The sequence below is a fragment of the Temnothorax longispinosus genome, chromosome 6 (genome assembly GCF_030848805.1).
Source record: "Temnothorax longispinosus isolate EJ_2023e chromosome 6, Tlon_JGU_v1, whole genome shotgun sequence".
NCBI lineage: Eukaryota > Metazoa > Arthropoda > Insecta > Hymenoptera > Formicidae > Temnothorax > Temnothorax longispinosus.
This window is the reverse complement of record NC_092363.1, coordinates 17,311,223-17,333,701: the sequence shown is the minus strand read 5'-3', so window position 1 is coordinate 17,333,701 and position 22,479 is coordinate 17,311,223. Positions and strand designations below refer to the sequence as shown.

General features: G+C 35.8%; 5 protein-coding genes across 7 annotated transcripts; 2 read left to right on the top strand and 3 right to left on the bottom strand.

Moving 5' to 3' along the window:
- Nucleotides 1-359: 359 nt before the first annotated feature.
- On the bottom strand, nucleotides 360-3,700 carry LOC139814407 (uncharacterized). Its single transcript, XM_071780649.1, has 4 exons — nucleotides 2,801-3,700; nucleotides 2,135-2,717; nucleotides 1,706-2,026; nucleotides 360-1,597 (listed from the first exon to the last, which is right to left on the bottom strand). Exons 1-4 carry the CDS (start codon nucleotides 3,698-3,700, stop codon nucleotides 591-593), a joined length of 2,811 nt encoding a protein of 936 aa, XP_071636750.1. The 3' UTR covers nucleotides 360-590.
- LOC139814413 (ribosome biogenesis protein BRX1 homolog) lies at nucleotides 3,697-5,773 on the top strand. 2 transcript variants are annotated; one of them, XM_071780659.1, is made up of 5 exons: nucleotides 3,697-3,720; nucleotides 3,788-3,904; nucleotides 4,537-4,813; nucleotides 4,952-5,307; nucleotides 5,406-5,773. In XM_071780659.1, the coding sequence occupies exons 3-5, from the start codon at nucleotides 4,609-4,611 to the stop codon at nucleotides 5,721-5,723; spliced, it is 879 nt and encodes a 292-aa protein (XP_071636760.1). In that variant the 5' UTR covers nucleotides 3,697-3,720; nucleotides 3,788-3,904; nucleotides 4,537-4,608; the 3' UTR covers nucleotides 5,724-5,773. The 2 variants fall into 2 exon arrangements, with proteins under 2 accessions (XP_071636760.1, XP_071636759.1); XM_071780658.1 differs by lacking the exons at nucleotides 3,697-3,720; nucleotides 3,788-3,904 and adding an exon at nucleotides 4,054-4,273.
- A 695-nt stretch (nucleotides 5,774-6,468) lies between these two features.
- Nucleotides 6,469-12,151, bottom strand: Ctl1 (choline transporter-like protein 1). Its single transcript, XM_071780650.1, has 12 exons — nucleotides 11,913-12,151; nucleotides 11,160-11,305; nucleotides 10,675-11,066; nucleotides 10,500-10,589; nucleotides 9,733-9,872; nucleotides 9,391-9,577; nucleotides 9,184-9,315; nucleotides 8,954-9,098; nucleotides 8,725-8,865; nucleotides 8,454-8,613; nucleotides 8,028-8,249; nucleotides 6,469-7,916 (listed from the first exon to the last, which is right to left on the bottom strand). Exons 1-12 carry the CDS (start codon nucleotides 12,021-12,023, stop codon nucleotides 7,761-7,763), a joined length of 2,022 nt encoding a protein of 673 aa, XP_071636751.1. The 5' UTR covers nucleotides 12,024-12,151; the 3' UTR covers nucleotides 6,469-7,760.
- Nucleotides 12,152-13,394: 1,243 nt separating this feature from the next.
- Nucleotides 13,395-18,729, top strand: Hakai (uncharacterized). Of its 2 annotated transcripts, none has more exons than XM_071780195.1 (6): nucleotides 13,395-13,669; nucleotides 14,138-14,241; nucleotides 14,723-15,034; nucleotides 15,457-15,645; nucleotides 16,182-17,004; nucleotides 17,334-18,729. In XM_071780195.1, the coding sequence occupies exons 2-5, from the start codon at nucleotides 14,140-14,142 to the stop codon at nucleotides 16,959-16,961; spliced, it is 1,383 nt and encodes a 460-aa protein (XP_071636296.1). In that variant the 5' UTR covers nucleotides 13,395-13,669; nucleotides 14,138-14,139; the 3' UTR covers nucleotides 16,962-17,004; nucleotides 17,334-18,729. The 2 variants fall into 2 exon arrangements, with proteins under 2 accessions (XP_071636296.1, XP_071636295.1); XM_071780194.1 differs by lacking the exon at nucleotides 13,395-13,669 and adding an exon at nucleotides 13,676-13,870.
- Nucleotides 18,730-19,015: 286 nt separating this feature from the next.
- LOC139814142 (transmembrane protein 115) lies at nucleotides 19,016-22,453 on the bottom strand. The gene is made up of 4 exons (XM_071780197.1): nucleotides 22,003-22,453; nucleotides 21,469-21,724; nucleotides 21,231-21,407; nucleotides 19,016-21,116 (listed from the first exon to the last, which is right to left on the bottom strand). The coding sequence occupies exons 1-4, from the start codon at nucleotides 22,451-22,453 to the stop codon at nucleotides 20,912-20,914; spliced, it is 1,089 nt and encodes a 362-aa protein (XP_071636298.1). The 3' UTR covers nucleotides 19,016-20,911.
- Nucleotides 22,454-22,479: the final 26 nt, after the last annotated feature.

Below are 22,479 nucleotides of genomic sequence, written 5' to 3'. Positions count from 1 at the left end.
GCGAACATAAACTTGGATTTTTTTTTCATGCAACAGGGTGATCGTTGGTCTTATCATTGCGCGATTTTTAGAATTTAATTCATAACATAATATTAATTTTATAATTGATATAAATACATACATATCTTTACGATTTGATAAGGCGTAAGCTCACTTTCAAGCTTAGTTGGAATCGTTGATACCCGATTGGTCAGAATTAATGCAATTTGAAATTCCATATATGAAATTTCATATATATAGGGGTAGAAATCGAGAGATAAAAAAAGCGCGATTTTCTGAATTTAAATTTGCTCGAAGCACAGATTTTCTACAAAAGATATATTATTATGATAACGGTACAATCGAAAACACAAAACAGATATAAATTATATTTTATTATATTAAAATCCACTTTGGCCGGTATTCGTAATCAGATCTTATATATAAGATCTTCATCTTTTTTTTAGACACTTTGTAGTCAATAAAACAAGTCGTACTAGCGTCTGAAGATAAAACGTGAGACGATCTTAAAGTATAAGATCTGACTACGAATATGAATATGAATACCACTTTGATTTTATATTTATATAGGCACGTTTTGTTCTGTTTCCCTATTTCGACGAATCGTCATGGTCTTTCTGCGTTAAAATTTCGTTTATACTGTCGCACCACTTCTCGATGTAAAATTCAACTGCAAACGATACTAACAACTTTTTGAGCAGGGCACCGTGCCGCGGACAGTTCAACCAGCGTAAATCCAATTGCGTGTACAATTCGGTTTCCAACATCAGCGCCGTGTGATGCGCGTAACAAACGTTGCTCATATTCGGCCTCAATATTTCGTCGGCACTTTCAAACGTCCTCGTCAAATCATCGTTGCTAACTAATTCAGACTTCGTGACGTCTGTCAGGAGATTTTTGCACGTGTCGCATCCTTCGATACGCGAATCGTGTAGGATTTTCGCTGCGATAGAATTGCAGATGCTCAGGTATTGGCGCGTCGCGTCCGAAGGCCTCTCCAGGTCTAACGTTTGCAGATCTTCCGACGAATTGTCGTTGCATTCGCCCTCCTTGCAGATGATCTCTTTTAACGTGAACAACAACGACCCGTCTATTTTATTCTCGCTGGTGTTCTCCACGGTGCGAGGTGACGTCAGATTGTTGATTAACAGCGTTTTAAAGGAACTCTCGAACTCCATGCACGTGGGATTGGTATTCCTCACGCCGAAGGACCTGATCTGCCCGAAGAAATGTCGAAGGCAGTCCTGGTTCAAAATTCGCGGCTTCAAGCATTTGAATTCGTACGCTTTCAAAATTATCCACAATTTGCGCAATCCCCTGACGGTGGTGACCCAATTTTTCAAGATAACCGAATCTCTCAATTGATTCTTGTTCCTTCGATCGACAAACCGCATTCTCTGCAGCCGCTTTACCGCCCTCTCCCAAAACGGAAAGTGCGGACTGTTGTGCGAAATGGCAACTCTTAACGGTTTCTCCGGCTTCAACGTGTGCCCGTTTACGGAATCGAACAATCGGTCGAAGAAAAGTATTATCTCCGCCGTATCCCGTCCCTTCTTTTCCGGCATCTTTAATGGTCCGTAGATCGTATTCACGTATCCTACAAAAGAATATATAAAAAAATAACTCAATAGTCTTAATAATCATATAATCAAGTACGTAATAATTACATTGGGCTCTAGTCTTAATATTAAGTTTGCACAAATACCTTCTAATTTGGTATGGTGGTGTATGAAACCACCCATCGTCGTACTTAAAACCTGCGCGGCATTCTTAACTTTCTTTTTCTTCATTTTACTTTTTATTATGTGCTCCGCAGTAATTTTCGGCATTAATCGATACATGCTGTGAGTCAAGTCCATGTGATACGCTTGTTCGATGATCTCCCACGACGCAAATTTTCGTTCTTCTCCTTCCTCACAATCAAACTCGAGATCGTTATTTAATAAATTGTTGCGTATGCCTTTGATGAGATGTGGTGGATCAAATAATGGGATTATGTCTTGCTTTTTTATTGTTATATAACCATCTAAAGAGATGTAGGATGTTATATTTAATATAGTAATTAAAATATAGTAATAATAAATGTAGCTATAATCTTTATAGGCAATAATCATTTGATAAAAAGCGCACTTACAATATAATTGTCTTCGTTTCTTTTTGAGCCTCGCCGATTCCAATTTCAGCTTATTTATAGCCATGAGATTCCTCTTTCCGTCATTGCACATAAAAGCGACTAAGTGCAATCCACTGTCAATTACAATTTTGGCAACATCTTTGATCCATTCGGCGAGTTGATCAGTTTTTGTCGCACCGTCACAAAAGTAATACGCCAGCGGGAACTTCCATCCACTTTGCACGCCGCGTACCATAAATATTAACGCATGATCGGCGAATCGCGCTCGTCTCTTACTGCCGAAATCTTCAAAACCAACAATATGCTTCTTCCTCGCGTCGTAGTCCACATGAAGTTGCAACAGCATCTCGTCCCACATTAAAAGACACACCTTGTCTCTCTCCTTCATCAGTCCTACTTGCCTTTTCAGTTGTCGATTTATAAAGTTAATTCGGCCCGGATGAACGTTAACTTTCTGAAGTATAGATCGTAATGTTTGTACGCTGGGCAGATTGAAAACTTGCGTCAAGTATTGGTAACATTTACTGGATTGTTTCATGATAGACAAAGCTGCAATCTTTTCGTCCAGCGTGAAACGTCTATCCTGCAGATAAAATTAGATCAATCCGTCATAAGTTTATATATAATCGTCTCATTATACTATAATATAATATTCTACTTACGTACCCTAGGGGCATATTTCGTTGCTCTTATTTGCATTTGAAGAAACGTTTGTTGGACCGGCGTTAATGAAGACAGTAGTTTGTCTATAGCGGCACTTTTGCTATATTGCTTAGCTTGCTTTATACGTTCGCGAAACGACAACTGCCTCTTTATAACGACCTCTTGCTTCTTTCTTAATATACACGACAACTTGTACAACTTCCACATTTTTGGCGTAAATTTATGAAAGCACTTTCCGTGCAGTAAAGTATGAAGATCTAACAAACTGGGCGTTGAATTTTTCGGCGAGGAAGGCTCCGATTCTAAAGAATCTTCATTTGTCGGAGTACTATTATTTATTGGAGTACTATTGATCATTGGAGCACCATTATTTATTGAAGTACTATTGTCTATTGGAATACTATTGTCTATTGGAATACTATTGTCTATTGGAGTACCATTATTTATTGGAGTACTTTGTCGTTCTACTTTAACTTCTACCACGGGATGCTCTTCTATTATTTCTATTATCTCAATTTCTTCAACTTGATCATCAGTCACGCTCGTATCCATTAAGCTCTCAGATTCTATCGTACTCACAGTAATCTCAATATTATCATTATTTATTTCAGTGTCATTATTATTATTTGTTTCAGTGTTATTACTACCACTATTTGGCAGGTGTAAGGACGGCACAACGCCAGGTTTCAACCTTCGCAATCTGTACATCGCCTCGTAATCGGTATCGGCAAAGTGCCTGTAGCATACGACGCACTTTCTCAATTGCTCGTTGGTCATATCTCGTATTCTCTCCGAATAAACCGCCCTTCTCCACTTGTTCATCATAATGACGTCTTTGGGGAAGGTGTGAGAGGGTAGACTCACCCCGGTGGAACATCCTAAGACGCAGCAGTGTCTACCCATAATCTAACCTAAAACGACAAGTACATTGTTTACCATCTGTTTTGCAATATCGTATATGTCTTATATTAATATTCACATTTATTACAGCCGCGGACAGTGGCGGGATTAATTGCACAGGGCAAAACCGGACAAAACGATGTTGAGTGAAGAAAAACGAGCGAGCGGTCGACGGTCGCATTTAGCGAAGATACACGGGCCAAATAGGTTAGAAACTCCATTTCTTTGTTATTTTATTGGTTTCTTCGCTTGGATCCAGCCAGATCCAGCGAAGAACTGAAGGCAAGAACCAATCATTTTAAAGCATCACCGAGCCGCTTTTTTTGTTAAACGGTTGGCGGCTCTGTGCAACATGACGAAACTCACGAAACACGTGTAGTGTAGCGTGTAGCTGTACTTTTGAATCCCCTCATTTTGCAGTCAAGAAATTATTATTTTATTTTATTCTGCTCGTTGCTATTTATTTCGTTCATTCTTATAATGACGAAAACATTAAAGAGGAAGCAGAAGGAAGATGTGGAGAAAAAAGCTGAAAAACCGAAAAAGATAACGTCAGATGAACCTGCCACTAAAAAGGTTCTTAACCTATACGTTATTTTTCAATATAATTTTAAACATTGTGCGCTTTTAAATGAACAAAATTATATCTTGTGAAATATATCAACAATTCTTTTGAGCAGCATGTTCAATCAAATCTGTTGAATTAACGGTTCAAAAGGAACAATTAAGATTTGCAATTTGTCTCTTGTTTTCTACAATCTTTTATTATATTTGTGTAAACTTGCACAGGTTGGTTTATCAATGACGGAGAAAATTTAAATAATAATTTTTTCCTACAGGCGAAATGGGTCAACAGACAACGGGTATTGGTGTTCGCCACTCGAGGTATCAATCATAGGCATCGACATCTGATGGAGGACTTGAAGAGACTGATGCCGCATCACCGTCCAGAATGCAAGATGGAACGTACCAAGAACTTGCAGGTGGTGAACGAAATGTGCGGGGTGAAGAATTGCAACAAGGCTGTCCTGTTTGAAGGTCGAATGAAGCGAGATCTTTATGTGTGGTTCGCTAATGTTCCCACTGGCCCAAGCGCAAAATTTCTTGTAGAAAATGGTAAATTATATGTATAACTTATTATTATTTAAGTTGCTTAAATATTGTGTATAAATTATTAGTGTTATTGAAATATGTGTAGATAGATTTTAAAGAATATCGCATGATAATTGTACTTGACTCATTTTTTGTTTGCAGTTTATACAATGGGAGAGCTGAAGATGACGGGAAACTGTTTGAAAGGGACTCGGCCGTTATTGTCATTTGATGAAAATTTTACCACACACGCGCATTACTGTCTCTTGAAGGAGTTGCTGACGCAGATTTTTGGTGTGCCGAATCATCACCCTAAAAGTCAACCGTTCTTCGATCATGTATACACGTTCAGCATTCTGGATAACAGGATATGGTTCCGAAATTTTCAAATTTTAACAGAGGACGGTGCATTAGCCGAAATTGGCCCAAGGTTTGTCTTGAATCCAGTCAAGATATTTAGTGGAAGTTTCGGCAGTGACACTTTGTGGGATAATCCCCATTATATTTCCCCCGCCAAGGTAATTCAACATTTATATTTGTTGAATGCATTATGATTGACTTGTTTTTATTATTACCTGTAAAATATTATATCATTTTATAATTTGAACATTTTCAGTTTCGACAATCGTTGACAAAAAAGGCTGCTAATAAGTATAAAAACAGAGTTGAGCAGAAAATGGTGCAACAGGCAACTAAACCTGAGTTATCTTACGCATTTAATCCCACAGATGAGATATTTAAGGGTGATATAATGGAGAAAGCAATAGAAATGGAAGAAAAATTTGAGGACGATAAAAATGAAAACTTGAAAAAGCCTGTAAAAAACAAGGTAAAAAAGATAAAAAAGAAGCCTGTGGTAGCTAAAAAAGTTAAAAAAGTTAAAAAAGGAAAATCTGTAAAATCAAAAGGCTTGAAAAAAAAGAAAATAAAATAATTGTTTGATTTTGTAATATTGCTAATAAAGTACATATATGATAAAATAAATGAGTGTATTGCGTTTTCTTGAATATATTGCGGAATTATTTAATATCTATAAATAAATTAAGTAAAATTTAAAATAATTTTAAAATAACAGAAATCTTATTTTTAATTAGTTTTATGTAAGATCTATTTATAAAACAAATGTGTTTAATATTAATTGCGAAATATTGATATCCGTTAAAATTTCTGTTATGAACGAGAAATAATTTCTCAGGTCTATCTCTATGTCTTGTTGTTCATTATAAGAGAATAATACAAATGAAAAATTTTTTCAGTTTTTACTTTATTCATATAATATTGTATAATTTCATGAAGATCAACTGAATAATTTTGTAGTATATTATTCACACACACACACACACACAAAATATGTAAAATATAATAAACTTTAAATTTTCTTTTTTTGAAAAGTACTGTTCCCGCAAATCCTTCAGATACTTGATAATTAAACAATTCAAAACTAAAAATTTTTCTTCAATCACGACCATGTATCTTATGTATAATATTGGAGAAAAATAAACTTCCTCAGAGAGAGAGTATTAGTACAGTTGCTTAATATCGATGATGTAAAATATTAATACCGTTGAATATTTAGAATATGTTGAATCATATTATTTTGTACTTTGTTATTAATATACCATGTTTATTAACACAAATTCATATATCAATCTAAAGGATTTTAAATATATCTTAGAAACTTAGTGATATACATATATATTTTTAGTTTATCTCATAAAAGTACCTGCTTAATACATTTTATTAAAATAGCTTAAAATATTTTGTACATCAAAATATGAAAGCCTCTTATTATCTAGGTGTGAATTTTTTTGGTCTTTATTTTTAAAAAATGTCTGGAAGGAATGATGGTTGTGTAAAGTTTAGAAAATAGATTTTCCATTTGCAATGAGCAGATGAGCAATTTTGCTTTCATCAGCATAATGGATAATCCACATCTTACATGTAGAAAATTCCTTGAACTACACATAATTGCACTTATTGTTAGCTGCATTCAAATGCATATTGCCTTGTAATAATTGTACTTTCTTTATAACATTGACTTGCACTTGCTTCTTTTGTATGTGCACTTAAAATCTAAAAATATTAGTTCTTATTTTCTTATTACAACAATTATTCTTAAGACACAGAGTTTTCAGCTTGTGCAATGGCACTTTGATGATACAAAGTTTAGAAAAGATATAAATCTAATCTATACTTTGTTCATCAATTCGATATTCAGTATCGAATGAAACATACATTCCATAAAGTGAAAAATTCTTATAAAATATAATCGTAGTCTAATCTCTTCAATGATTCTAGTGATTATTATAAGATATTATTTAGTATTTTAAAGTCTGGCAGTTAAATCAAAAGTTGGCGCTAAGTACAAGCTGATTGGAAACAATTGGAAATCTCAAAGTGAGCAACTAATTGACGCCGTATTAGTTCTCATTTTATATCAAATAGTAAGTCACTTACGATTACGAGATTTTTGCGTGCGAATCAAGATTGCCTAAACATCTTTGAGATAGCAAAAGTATAACAATAATTCAAAAAATTCTGGCTTGGCGCAAAAGAAGACCTGTAGTCTTAAGAGATGAACGTTCATACTTTAAACATCATGAGAAGAAAATATAATACAAATTACAATATTATGAAATTATGCACAATTTGATGAAAGTATTAAATATATTTCGCTTTATATTATTGTTATCCATATATATTTCGTAATATATTAAAAATATTTTATGAACGATCATATCTTCACATGATTTAAATATCTCTAAGCATTATAAAAACAACTTTCGAGACAGGTTTTTATAAAGTTATTCGTATAGCAATACAAATATTGCACGCGTGAATGTCGAAAGGAATGTACTCTTATTAGTTCTTATTAGATGTACGAGTGATAAAATGCAAAAGTATTCTATCGTACTAAAAAAAATGTGTGTAAAAATGTGTATAAAAAAGATACGTCTAAAGTATCAGATACTTATTCGTTCATCGGTGTCATTTCGTGAGACTGTTGTCCGTTTGTATTGCTGCTAGAGGCTCCGATTTGTGCTAACGCAGACTGACGCCACTTTCCATTTTCACCGTTTAAATTCTTATCCTCGCATACACATAAGAACAGCGTGTCGATAACGGTCTACAATAACAAATTAATTTATTATAAAAGATCGTAGTTGATAAATAATTCTCGTATACATAAGAAAATGTGTCGACAAACATATCATGTTTATGTATGTATTTGACTCACCTCGTAAAGGGAAATTATACAATGAGCAATGAAAAATGAAAAAACGCAGACGATAAAAATCGGAACAGCGTAAAAATGTAGCTCAGGATCTTGTCTCATGAAAAGTAATGCGACGCTTCCGGTTGCAGCTGTAACGAAACACTTTCCCAGGAACAATATAAAATCGCCGAATCCATTGATCACTGCTATTTGAAGAGCATTACTGACGAGTGTTGTAAAAGCCTGGAAAATAAATAAATAAATAAATTTACAAATATAAAAAAATTGATAAACATCTCATTATATATATATATATATATATATATATATATATATATTGATAAAATGTGTATATTATTCTATTATAAAGAGTATTATATCTGTTATTTCTTTCTACTCTGTATAAATATAAAATCTTTAATACTTCTTTAATACACTAGAACGTACTATTCTGGCCGCATTACAAAAGTGGGTACCCTCTATAGCAACAACGGTGTACGCATTGTGATTCATGTATCGAATGAACTTCTCTAGACAGTAAAAACAGCAAATACAGGCTTTTAAACCACACTGAGCGCATGGGGACGTTTCCTTAGTTTTTTCGAATCTGTAAAATAAACGATGATATGTACTCAAGAATCTAATCAATGATCGAAAGATCCTTGGTGGGAAGCAAGAGAATCATTACTTGGATCTTTTTTTTTATGGAGAAACTTACTTGGCGTGCAGATACGTTAAAATCAATCTTGGCAATTTAAAAATGGTTATCAAAAGTGATCCACACGCCACAGAGCCCATATGATAGCAGACTAAATGTCCTATGGATGAACATACTGGATATGAGCTGCTGTTTTTACCTCTAATAAAAGAAATTGGTCATTATTAAAGTATATGTAAAAAAAAAGAGTCTTACATAATTCTATCATCAATATGTTGTAAAATATTACCTAAAATACCAGTGGGCAACAGAACCCGATATTACCATGACTTGACATCCAACAATAAATTCTGATATCCATATTAGTCCTATAAGATACACCCACCACATGTATTTCACCCAAGTCGCATCAACGTATTCCACGAGAGTAAAAGCTGAAATGTTTAATAATCTATTTTATTTGACTATCTGTGTAAATTATAAGACACATACATGTGTATATATGTCAAGACATATTACTTTTGAAAGAATCAAGAGAAAAATCTATTTTTTTCTCCTCAATTAATGGAGCCTTGTCACCAATCAGGCTTAAGTTTACAGGATCAAATATAGTATTTTTGTACATTTGCACTGACTTTGTCTCAGGATAATCTATAAAAAAGCATAGAGAATTAATTTTTGGTCATAAAATAAGCTTGTTTCCTTTAAATACTATAAAATACCTACTTGCTGTTGCAAGACAAAGAATTACAAATACCCAGAAGGCAAAAAATAGTATCAAAGATATAAATGTTAAGATTGGTTGGAAAAATAAACCAGGTAATTCTTTTAAACATTTTGCACTTTCTTTAAATAGTACCGCCATAAAGCTGATGCGTTTGCGTAATATACATGAAAGAAATAATAAAATAACCTGCAAAATAAAAAAAAGATTATTATGACAGAGAGAGAGAGAGAGAGAGAGAGAATTCTATTATTTTATTATTATTTATAATAAAATATAAATAAATGTGTATATCTTACATACATATATATCTTTCTTTTTTTATTATAAAATGTCACACTTACAGTGATAATAGTAGCGATAATGGAAAATGCGAGAAATGCTCTTTCATTTCTGACAGCTTCTTCGAGAAGTTCATTTTGATCAGTTTTGTCCAAGGTTTTCTTAATATCAACATATGTCAGCCATAAAAGAATCGTGCCAGCTATAATATAATACTTTTTTGTAATAAAATTTGTATGACAATTTTTATGTACAATGATAATTTATATGTGTGTAAATATATAAGTAATCTAAAAAAAGATAAATACATAAATAGCTATTTTTACAATAATCTCATAATTTATAAACTAAGTTTTACATCAATTTATATTCCACGAACTAATTTTTTACATTATAAAGATACAGATATAAATATGTCTATGTAGCATCTATGTACATTCTCAAAACTAGAGAATAAAATTAATAACGTTATATTATAATCAAAGCTATTGTAAAGTATCAAATTCTCTAAGCACTACATGTGAATTTCCAAGTTTAAGTGGATAGCTAAATTTACTTCTATATTTGTTTAACCAACAATCATTTAAGCAATTTACTATAAAATTTTATAATAATTTGTAAAAATATTATCTTGATAAACCTCTTTCTCGCTTTAATTCTTCAATTCCTTTCTGCGGAAAGCGCACATATTATCTATTGATGTATTTATTTGCAACATTGTTGCTGCAAGCATTATTCATTTACATGCTTAATTTATGAATGTATATATATTTATCGAAAAGAAAAAGAAAGCTCGATTATATTAATATTTTTCTAAGATGTAACTCACCTACGCTAGCAATGCTTACAAGTACGATTATAATCCACGTTACAATACTTGCCAATAAATGAAAGATGGCTATTGTAAAGAGAGATAAAACTGGAAGAAAAAGATCAAGTAAGTATATACCCTGTATACAGTTTGTATATATCCATTGTCATGCGATAATATGCTAGATTCCTACCACAGGCGAGAAAAGATAACGCCAGAATTTGCCTCCAGGTTTTATATATGTCTCCCAAAACCTGTTCGATAACATCCCACGAGTTGATTAAGCCGTATAAATTTGAGATTATCGTGTCGCTCAATTCCTTCACCGCCCTAGGGATACACCGATTCAAAACGGGCGTGCTGGGATAAACCGGTCGTTCAGGGCAAGATCCGTTCTTGAATATACTACTCTCGCTGTTGCACGCGCTAAAATTACTGCCCGGTCTATCGTGGCACAGCTGCGATCCCGTTTCTTTGTAAAATTGACAGATGTCCTCCATCTTGGACAAAATTCTGTTGGGGCATTTCTTCACGCAAATCTTCAATGACTGCGTGACATTCATTATATCCAGGAAGAACAAGTATCTGTGGAATGTGACATAATATGCATTTTCAGAGGTATTGTCGCAGGAATAGATGCTCTGGATAAATTAGGAGGAAATGTATGAGAACACTGACGGCTTGTCGCTGGTGTCTTGCCCGGAAAGCTCCATGCTACCAAACTTCGGATTATTCTTCATGCCGCACGTGTTCCCGAAACTGTCGTATCCATTTATGAGCCGCACAGGATTGCCGTAGACTATAGCAAAGGCAGCAATCAAGATCTGCGGGTAAATAAATTATCGCGTTAAATTGTGAACTCCAAAGGGTTTATTTATAGAAGCCAAAAATCGCAATAAGAAAAGAGCCTCTTTCTAAATGGAACTACAATTTAAGAATGCTAAACACGTCATCACTTTCAATTATCTCTGATTTTGATAACAACTACATCCAATGAGTAAACATTAACATCAGCAGTTTGCCAGCAAATTCAAGCAGAAATTGCAGCAAATTAGGCTCAGGCTGATTACAGAAAGCTTGGGTTCCAATGACGGGCATTGTTGACATAATGTAACAACAGACTGACAACAGAATCTGTTGAATGCAGATTTTCTGATCTGTTAAGCAAGTACTTTAAATGTTGATTTCCACTGTCCTATTTTGTTGACAAATTTCTGCCAGCACTCTGCTGTCTTATATGTCAAAAATCCTGCATTTTCGTTAATAAATTTGTAATGAACGATTTACAGAATCTATTCTCGATAGACCTAGCTGTCTAAAAAAACAAATCAGAAGGCTCAGGCTGCAGATGCGTCTCCTCTATGCGAAGAAGAAAAGAGGCAGAAACGAATGCGTGGCATATTAGGCGTGTGTATAGCGTCAACTGTGTACCATGAGAAACCAGAACGCTACGAAGAGGCAGAGCCAAACGACGTCCGTGCATCCCCGCACCCGCGTCGGCTCGGCCCGCTCCTCGTTCTTGCTACCGGCGCAGCAGGACATCCTTTCCGTCTGTTTACCACCACTGCACCACCACGTTCAACAAGCAGCTAAGGCACTTGTCCCCGCGGAGTCGGTTATTGTTGCCGCCGCGCGCGTCCCTTTTGATTCACCGTGACCGTGGAGTACAACGCCCAGTGCCGTAGCCGTTAGGCGTCGGTCGTAAAGGAGCCCCTTCCAAGACCGCGGCTGATTCCGGCTGATTCGACCGGCAGAAATCGCTCGCGGCGAAATTTCTGAATATATATATATATATAGTTCGCTGTCCGTCTAATCTAGGGGTTCCTACGGTCATTATAAAGATTTTAATATTATAATAGCGGCCCTCTTGATACAAAACGGCTGGGAGTTCTTGGTTTAATCTAATTCTTTCATGCGTCAAAGAATTAATAATTTTATTAACTAAGTACTGCAAGTGTAACTTGACGAGTTAATCGCCGAATAGATTAATCGGAGCTCGCCGCAAAGCTGAATTCTTAACTGATTCGAACAACGCGTAAAAGAATATAAGATCGGAACTGGAAAACTGCAGTTTTATTATCTCCTTGGGGCGGGCGCCGTAGTCGCTGCGGACGGCCCTGCGGGCCGCGTTCCGGCGTAGTATCGTTTCCACGGCAACGAACGCACACGTATACGTCACATGGGGATAAACATTTCAATGAATGGCTGTCGCTGTCAGTTTGATTGTCGGAGTTCTCTGTCTTGCGCATGTGCGACGCAACGGTGACAGATTGACAGGTAATGGGTTTAGGAGATAATTATTGAGACTTGGGCTTCTTGTAGAAGCGAAGTTGACATAATCGGCAGATTTATTCTCACGTTTATAAAAGAGGTTGACTGAAGAATGAGCGTCGAAAGGATTGGGAAAAAACGTAATACCATGTCCCATCAGAGACAGATATTCAAGGTAGAAGAGGAAGAAGGCAGCTAATTTGCTTGCCGGTTAATTCTCGCCGAACAAATGTACATATATTAAACAAAATAAGTATTGACTTAATTAATTATCACTAATTCTTTGTTTGTTAATTTATGTCATAAATAATATATTTTTTTTTTAATTTACAATGCTTATGAAAGGTTAATTGAAGAACAAAAGTTGAAAGGATTAGGAAAGCGTAATACCACGTCCCGACCAGAGACAGATATCCAAGGAAGAAGAGGAAGGAGGCAGTTAAATTGCTTGGTGATTACCCCAACAAATGTATATTGAACAAAATAAGCATCGACTTGACTAATCACCACATTGTTGATTTATGTTATAAATAACATTGGTTTTAATTTAATAGTAATAATGATATATTTTAGTTTAACAATAATAACGTGTAATTAATCATATATATTTTTTAAATATTTTATTAACGTAATGGAAATTCCAAAAACACAAAGTATATTTTTGTCAGAAAATGGAAATCGATACGTTGTCAATAAGAATGCACTATACTTTCTAACAATAAGGGTGGCTATTATATTTGAATGAAAGTACTTCGGTGATGTCACGTTCGATGCTCATGCGCGAGAAAGGCGGCCCATCTATCAACACTGATCGCGCCGTTCGGCCGCACGGATCGCCGACGGCATGTTGTGAAAACATTGTTATTTGGCGGCTCTAGGCGAAACAAACCCACCCGTTTAATCGTCAAACTCCAGTTGTGAGTATCGCCATTTACAGTCACCGTCTCGCCCTACCACGAAACGTCGCCTTTGTCCTCGAGAAGCGCCCGGATAACCGTCTGGAACGTAACCTAAACGTTTCGCTCGAGGCACGGATTACCGTGCCAGGAATTCGATTCTTTTCCGAGGGAGAAGCTGGATCGGCGACATGAAAATTATTTCTGACTCAGATTCCGAATGTACATTCCATCGTTCTCAATTTAAAATTTCCAAGCGTTATTTTCTTCTAATCGTTGAAAATTTGTGTGCGTAGATTACTCGCGTTTCGTTGACTAGCTATAAATGACGTACGAATAAATTATTAGTGACTATCCCCTTCTATTTCTAACGATGAATTTTTATAGAAGTTGAACATTGTATTTGTAAAAAAAAAATTGATCCGTTGTGATATTAAAGCATATAGCAATCTGATAACAATGGAATCAAGTATAATGTATTGATTTCAGCGATGGAAGAGAATGGAAGTAAGAGAATGAGGGGCAGATCTCGCGGTCGAGCTCGTGGACGTACCCGGGGTCGGACCAGAGGAAGATCCAAGAAGCCAGTTAAGGTAAATCAGTCTAAAAAATACGCTGTTAACCTTTAGACCGCTGGCATTTGATGAGCTTTATTCCTCTTAGAAAGTCCTCAAATTGTGCTTATATCTTATATATAACATATACAAAGTTCCGATCATACGTAGAGCCTATATTTAGGCTTTCCGGTGGTCTAAAGGTTAAATGTTGCGCCCAAAGATCAGTATTCATTCATTTCAATGGCGCAACAGTCCGGAGTCGGACCTAGGGCCCCTCTCAAAGTCATGTGCTTGTGGTGTGCACACAGTTTGTACACAAGCACATGGGACCTACACATGGGTTTAACGTCGAATCTGACGGTCTCTTTTCTCTTGTCAATATTGTTTTTCTATACAGCCGACTTTTTTAAATGGATTTACATAATAAATAATAGGCATTACGTTTTCAATCGAATTCAATATTGTACCAACAATAATTCGATATTGTATAATATTGATGCATTGAAATTGCTTGTAGGTTATCGAAAGTGATGATGAAGACACTCCACAGCAAGCAGAGGACAACTCCGTGGAAACAGTTGGTGGCGAGCAGGACGAACATGAACCTCCCGTGGCTCAGCAACCCTCTCTCGAGCAACAGTTTGACTTGGAGGCTGATATATCACAGCTGGAAGCACCGACTTTCACGACTATCAACCGTGGTCCACCTGAGCCGATGCTGCGTCTGAGATGGGATCATCGAGTGAATCTTATAGGAGAGAAAGTATTGAATCCTATGATACATTGCTGTGACAAATGTTTGAAGCCTATACTCATCTATGGCCGTATGGTACGTTTGTCATTAAAGTGGTATTTATATTACTAAGGAATTTATATTTCTTGCATTAAATCTTATTGAAATATGATTAAAGCCTCTTGCACACAATAGGCGATAGTGATAGCGATAGCGACAGCGATAAAGTTGCCGACAAAGGTATAGCTTTGTCGGCAATCTTGTCGCTGTCGCTATCGCTATCGCCTATTGTGCAAAGGGCTTAACGGATGTGTTCCCTAATAAAATAACCATTCGCTACTCCTTTACTTGCAATCTGCTTCACACCGAGATATATGGGATGAGGATCGGGATCAAATCCGGAAGCCGTCAATTATGAGTCGATCGCTCTCACGCGCAACCATCCCATATTTCTCGTTACATTAACCCCTAATAGTTCCTAATTATTGCTCCTAATGAATCTGTATTTAATTTTTCAGATACCTTGCAAACATGTTTTCTGCCTGTCTTGTGCTAAGAGAGAGGACAAAGTCTGTCCTCGTTGCATGGAGAAGGTATCTAGAGTGGAGCAAACCGGTCTGGGTACTGTATTCATGTGTACACATGGCGGAACAAGATACGGAAATGCTGGATGCAGGAGGACGTATCTTAGCCAACGGGATTTACAGGTAAATGAATATCGATAAAATTGCACATTAAACGCACAGGAATGTTTGTATATAATACATAATTAATAATTAACGATGTAAAATTTGAACTTAAAAATATTGTTACATTCAAAATTTTTGGTATTTACTCGCGACGAAAAAGATTCAAAGAATCAACAATCTTTGTAACACAGCAGAGCACTATTTGTAACTCGAAACAAAATACGAGAATTAATAGGTAAATTATTAGAGCTGTTCGTAGCAAATCCGAAAGTCGCGCTGAATCAATTCAAACTCCAAGATGATTCTTTATTTATCATTTAACTATCTTAGGCTACGGTCAATTGCTGCTACAAATGCTTCAAAGCGTATATTTTTTTTGTTCTGATTGATCAATCAAATATTTCGAAGCATTTATCGTATCAAGTGGACCGCAGCTCGAGAAACAATCTTTCTTCGTATAACAAAAATGTGTTATATTTTTAATAATAATGTTATATTAGATATAATAATGTTATATCAGAAGAAATGTAATTAAAATTTAATTTGTTGTATAGGCTCATATTAATCATCGACATATATCGGCACCACCCCAACCGGTCCAAGGGATGCAGGTCGATCCTCCGCAATATGTACACACCAAACCAGAGATGGAGTCGCAGCTAACAAAAGTGTCCTCCGTTCAGATGCAGAACACGCGGCTTAAATCCGTGCAATCTCACATGGTTCAACCGATCATGGGTAACGATCCTCGTGTGAATTCACTGGTGAGTCAGCCAACGTTAGAGCAACATCGGCAACAGCATAGGCAGCAGCAACAGCAACAGCAGCAGCAGCAGCAGCAACAGCAACAAGCGATGATGTCAATGCAAAGTTACGCGCAAAGCACTGCGCCGCCACCGCCGCCTTCGAGTAACGCTCCTATGCGGACCAATCTCATCACTGTGCCGATCCAGGATACGACGTCTCTAGCCACGCACGATCTTCACGCGCAACAGAGTCATCATTATTATTCGACGCCACCGCCCCCGCCTCCGCCGCCACCACCGCCAGTCAATTACGGCGGTTATAATGTGCCACCACCGGTGTCACAGCCGACACAACAGTACTATCCACAGCCGCAGCATCCCACTCAGGTGTCCTATGTGCCGCCACCGCCGCCGCCGCAGCAGCAACAACAGTACGTATCGTCGGCACCGACCTCCATACGACCATCGCCTACTGGTTATATACAGGACCCTCAATACGGTCCACCACCGTCTCAGCATTCTCAGCAACAACCGCCACCGCCGCCGCAGCCACAATGGTCACAACATCAACAGCAGTTTTATAGATAAAAAAGACGAGTGTCGCTGGCTCAGTGGTAAAGACGTGAAAGACGTGAGTTTGATTCTCAATCCTGTCTCATATATATTTCTAAGTGGAAAAATATGTTCCCATTGAAATAAGTAATAGGTTTCAAAAATAAACTCAAGATTATTTGATTTGATTTTGTTAATTCCGTGCTCTTTTAAAGGGATCTGATAATCCCAATAAAGTGGAAAGAAAAAAGAAAAAAAAAGAACAGTTATATTTATAATAAACGTGCTTTGAACTTTAATAATTTTTTTATGAAGAAAAATTTGGAAATTATATAGAAATGTATGTAATTTCCTAATATATTTATAATGTACAATGATTTAGATAACGGGGTGACTAATTAATTGCAGGAACAATACTTAACACATTAATGGATTATGTCTCAACTGCAAAGCGATCTTCGGAAATCCTTGAAATCGCTCTTCCACAGCGGGGATATATATGACAAAGATAATATGTCAACTCTTCAATCTGATCTTCGGTAAAGTTGGATTCGTTGTAGATGCATCTGTATTTTGTAGGCCTCGCTGTACCCTGAATACTAGCATGTGATACAAGATAAAAATCAATGTGCTCTGGATGGGTAATAGTCTAAATAGTCGTGTCGAAAATTGTACCCGCTTTCACGTTATAATTTCTTGTGTCCTCGGTGTCACTCATATTGGTGGACTTAGGGAAGAGACGCACATGGTGTCTCTTCTGAACAACCAAGCAATTAATTTTAATATTACTGCCGCGAGTGAATTTATTAAAAGCGGTGACCGCTTTTTTTAATAGCTCCTATTTCGTAATACATAACTTGTGGAAGTTGCCCCTCGGTGACTCCGTCTCGATAATAAACGATTCTCTTTGGACAACATTTTGTTTCCTGCAGATAGACTCCAAGTTGTGTTAGTATTATTTCTTCAAGATCTAAAATCATTTCTTCTTTGGGTTGTTGAAGTCTACGTGCAACATTATATCGGAAAGCTGATTTATCTCTACTTGCAGCAACCGCTGCTATAGATGGTGAATCTTTAGAATCGGGAGACGGATGAGTCACGTCGGCGCCAACAAGCACACAAGGATATTTTTCGTTCAGACATGCTGGCATTCTATCAAATATATGAATATTGAATTATAGAAATGATGACTATTACCCATCCAGAGCACATTGATTTTTATCTTGCATCACATGCGAGTATTCAGGGTACAGCGAGGCCTACAAAATACAGATGCATCTATTATCACGCCTATGTGTGTGTATATACATATAGACAATATCAGTTATTTTTGTATTTCAATACTCTACATTATAAATATATTGCAAAATTGAAATGTCTCTTATCATAGAGTATATGTTGTATAAGCGTTTAAACTTAAAGCTATAATTGTGTCATTTAAAAATTTCGAGAATTTACAATTTTTCGCAGATGTGTACACACACACACAAACATACATACATATATATGCAGCTTCAATGATATAACGATATAGCTCAAGGATCAGATGCTTATATAACATATGTTCTATATTATTTTATATAAGCATATAATACATATTGATATGTATTATATAATTATCAATATGTTTGATGCGTTTTATGGTAAACGACATTATTTTAATTTTGCAGTAAAACTGATTTAGTTTTTTATTATAACTTTATCGGGATTTCTCGATATTTTGCTAATATAACTAGACACATCGGTATTTATTATGTTCTATCTGCTGGCCTTTCATCATAAAGATGAACGAAAAATACACCCATTTATCATTTTAAGAAAGTTATTGAAAGAAGTTTATAATATATTTGTATATTTGATACAAGACGTTAATAATGAGATCATATCTCTTGATAAAAGATTTATGAATTGTTTTGAAGTGTTTTAATTGTTCCAATATTTGGAATATATTTAGATTATTAAAAATTTCTCAAACCTCTGTTTTTTCCTTTCGACTATATTGATTGTAAAGTGTATTGGTAATGAAGTCAATACAGGTATTTTGTCGGTAGAATTTAATATTGTACAGATTGTAACGATTGTAACTTATGTACAAAATTAATGATATATATATATATATATATATATATATATAACATGTACATATGCATGTAATAATTACATTAGATTCTTAAAACATACTTCCTGTGAATTCAACAAATACTCATTCTCACACTAAACTAATTTTGGCCTTCCATTTTTCAGACAGTAATAAATATTAATTGACTAAATACTCATAATAAAAGTACTTAAAAGATTCGTCAATAACATTGCGTTAAATAGACGGCCAAAATTGCTCAAAACACATACAATCACACATACTTCCAAAATTTTATTCACACCATACATAAAAATAGCTCTTAATATCATTCCATTATATATGTATAATGGAATGATTATATATAGCAATATTGCTATACATATAATCACTGCCCCCTTTTTAATATCTTGTTCCCTTTACGTTTTACATCAATCTTTATTATATTTACATTCGTCTGTGTAATCGTGAAATTTTATATACAAGATACCTCGTTATTCATTACAATTACTATTATTAAAACTATCTTCCACTCTCGTCACGCACTCCCGTTTATGTATATACGAATGTATCTATGAATGAATGAATGTTATACTGTGTATACATTTTATAACATTAAATACGCAATTTACATAAAATAAATGATCCTGTACAAAATAAAATTATGCAACATAAACTGAAATTTTTATACATCATGTATAACACCAAAAACTAAAAAAAAAAAGAGCTGATAAGAAAGTAAACGAATGTTACATTCTATGTCGATTATAACAATTTAGAACATTTTATTGGAAAAATATATATATGTATATATGTTTTAATTGAAATGTAAAGATACAGAACTTTCTCTGCATATCTTTGCATAACTAGCTGATTTCAATATATATATATGTATAAGTTAAACATTGAGATAATCACCTATCTCTTCGGTATTTTCAAGTATTTAGTACAAAATTTATTTTAAATTAAGATTATAAATTTTCACTTTCTTCAATTTCAATATTTTTTCTGAATTATGTCGCTGTACGTACTGCACTGAAAGCATCTAATTATTACATGTTACTATTTAATCATCGGACTTTTTGATGGAACAGTGTGCTCTAATCATATGGCACTACAAACCTATGAGGTTGTCTTTTTGGAGATATTAAAATTCTCATGTCATTAATTTTTACACACCTAATCTTTAGTATAACAAAGAATTGTTCCATTTCTTGGAAATAAGCATCATAAGATATAAATCTTGATTTTTATCTTTCCCACATGTTGTTAAAAATCTTTTAAAGATTATTCTTTTTAAACTGGCATTAATATGGCATGATAATCAATAAAGAGTACAATATCCCATAATTTGTTACGTGCAACGATATTTTATAGCAAAAGACACTTTATTAGAGCAGTATATTAATTTCTTTCTAATCAGAAAATTGTTTTATATTTCACTTATTGTTAAATAAGTTAGAATTAAAATCAACTCTTTCTGAGTAAGAGTAACAAAAGATGAAACTTGCAATTCACACTTGCATAAAAATAGTAATTGCTGGCATTGAAGTCTCCCTTTCAGATAATATAAGCTATTTAATGTAGAAGTTTTTTTCTGTGATATTTTGTTATAACATGAAAGTTTTCAATGAAATTTTAACATGTGTCATTATCATAAGAATAAATAAATAATTTACTGTGTATAAATAAATAGTTAATGAATTGAATCCTAAATTAGTTTTCACTCCACAAAAAAAAGATCAATTTAGTGCTTAAATCTTAGTGATAACATTCTATTTACAGATATATGATAAAAAAATAGGAATTGCATCCATTATTGACTATAGCCATATTAAAGCCTGCACTTGTGTTTAGAAGCTTTTCAGTGTAATTTATAAACCTATTGAAATCAGTCAGTCTCGTATAATCACGTACTGCTAGAGGGATGATTATGTATATTGACATTGACTTGTGGAATGAGTGGAGATGCGAGCGGTTTGGGTGTGGTGGATTCGGGTATCGGTATGGAAACCGCCGGAGGCACTGGCGAGTGTTTCTTAGCCCTGTCCGGTTGCCAAGGTTTCGCGTGATCTCTGCTTAATCTCTCGCTCAGTGCTTTCAACGCTATTTGCCTGTAAAGTAGACATCGATCGGAAAGATGAGAGTAGCGTATGACTTGCAAAATGTTACGCATTGAAAATCGAGCTCCGACATTCACGTTTTATCTATAACGTAACTATACTCACCGGCGTCGTTCGCTATCGTGAGGATCGATACCAGGAAGATTGATAACCAAGCCAGGCGGTGTGTTGGACATGTCGAATCTTCTAACTACTTTCCGGCATATTCCGATACGCACGAAGAATCCGTGTATGGTGTTACTCACTACTGCTATCGGTGGTTGCAAGACGTTTGGAAAAAAACTGCAAGAGAAGTCCCAAATAAGATGATCGGATAAGATAATCCAAATTACGGAAATCGCACCTTGCAAATGTAAAATTGTCCGCCATGTCTCCTCGAGTACCGTTGTTGTGCTTTTGATAAAATCTCAGATATGTCCAAGATATCAACAATCCGCTGAGAAACATGGTGGGATGAGTGCCTTCTAGTAACCCAACGAGCCACAATATCAATCCCACAATCCATACCATTAAGGGTATATTTCTATTTGTGATCTTTCCAATAGGTGTCTTGATTAAGATATGATCTGGCATTATTTGCTTCACCGCCACTGCGACTCCTGTGAAATAAAGCAATCCTTTGTACGACTGAAGCTGTATCAAAGCTGTATGTCCAAGAAATTCTATTTTTAAAGAGAAATCTCGCGCAAAGAAGATCTTTTCAGAAAGGACACGATTCAGGAATATTTTACACGCACAAATGATAAAAAAATATCTCGAAAACCAAGTTGTGAATTGATCAACAAAAACTGTTCCATAACTCGCTTATAACAATGTGCCGAACGACGAACCAAGTCGACCACGATTTTTATGTAATCAGTCGAAAGGAGAAGAGTACCTGCGATGTAGCCGGTCAAGCCGTGTATGTGTATGTTGAAGAGCAGGTCCGGGTTGTTGGTGCACATGTAGAGAAACAGGTAGAAGAGCGCCGAGAGGACGGCGACGCCGAAGTTTACGACGGCGAAGAACGTCATCATCTCGAAGGCGCCCCATAGGGGCTCGATCAGCTTGCCGCATAGGCCGACGGTGACGACGTCGACGCACACCTCCCAGAAGTGTATCTCGAGGAAGCAGAAGGTGAAGGCCGTCCAGAACCAGAAGACCGGCGGCAGCAGGTAACCTGGCGTCACGCTCAGGATGCGCACCGCCTCCGCGGAGAAGGACAGGCAGTAGGAGAACAGCACCACCACGCAGATGAACTTGACGCTGGTGCTGGTGTTGCCGAGCAGGGCCGCGGCCTGTTGCCGCAAGTAGGGGATGTTCCTACCCAGGCCCGTTATCGCCGCCATCGCCGCGAGCAAGCCTAACCGCCCTA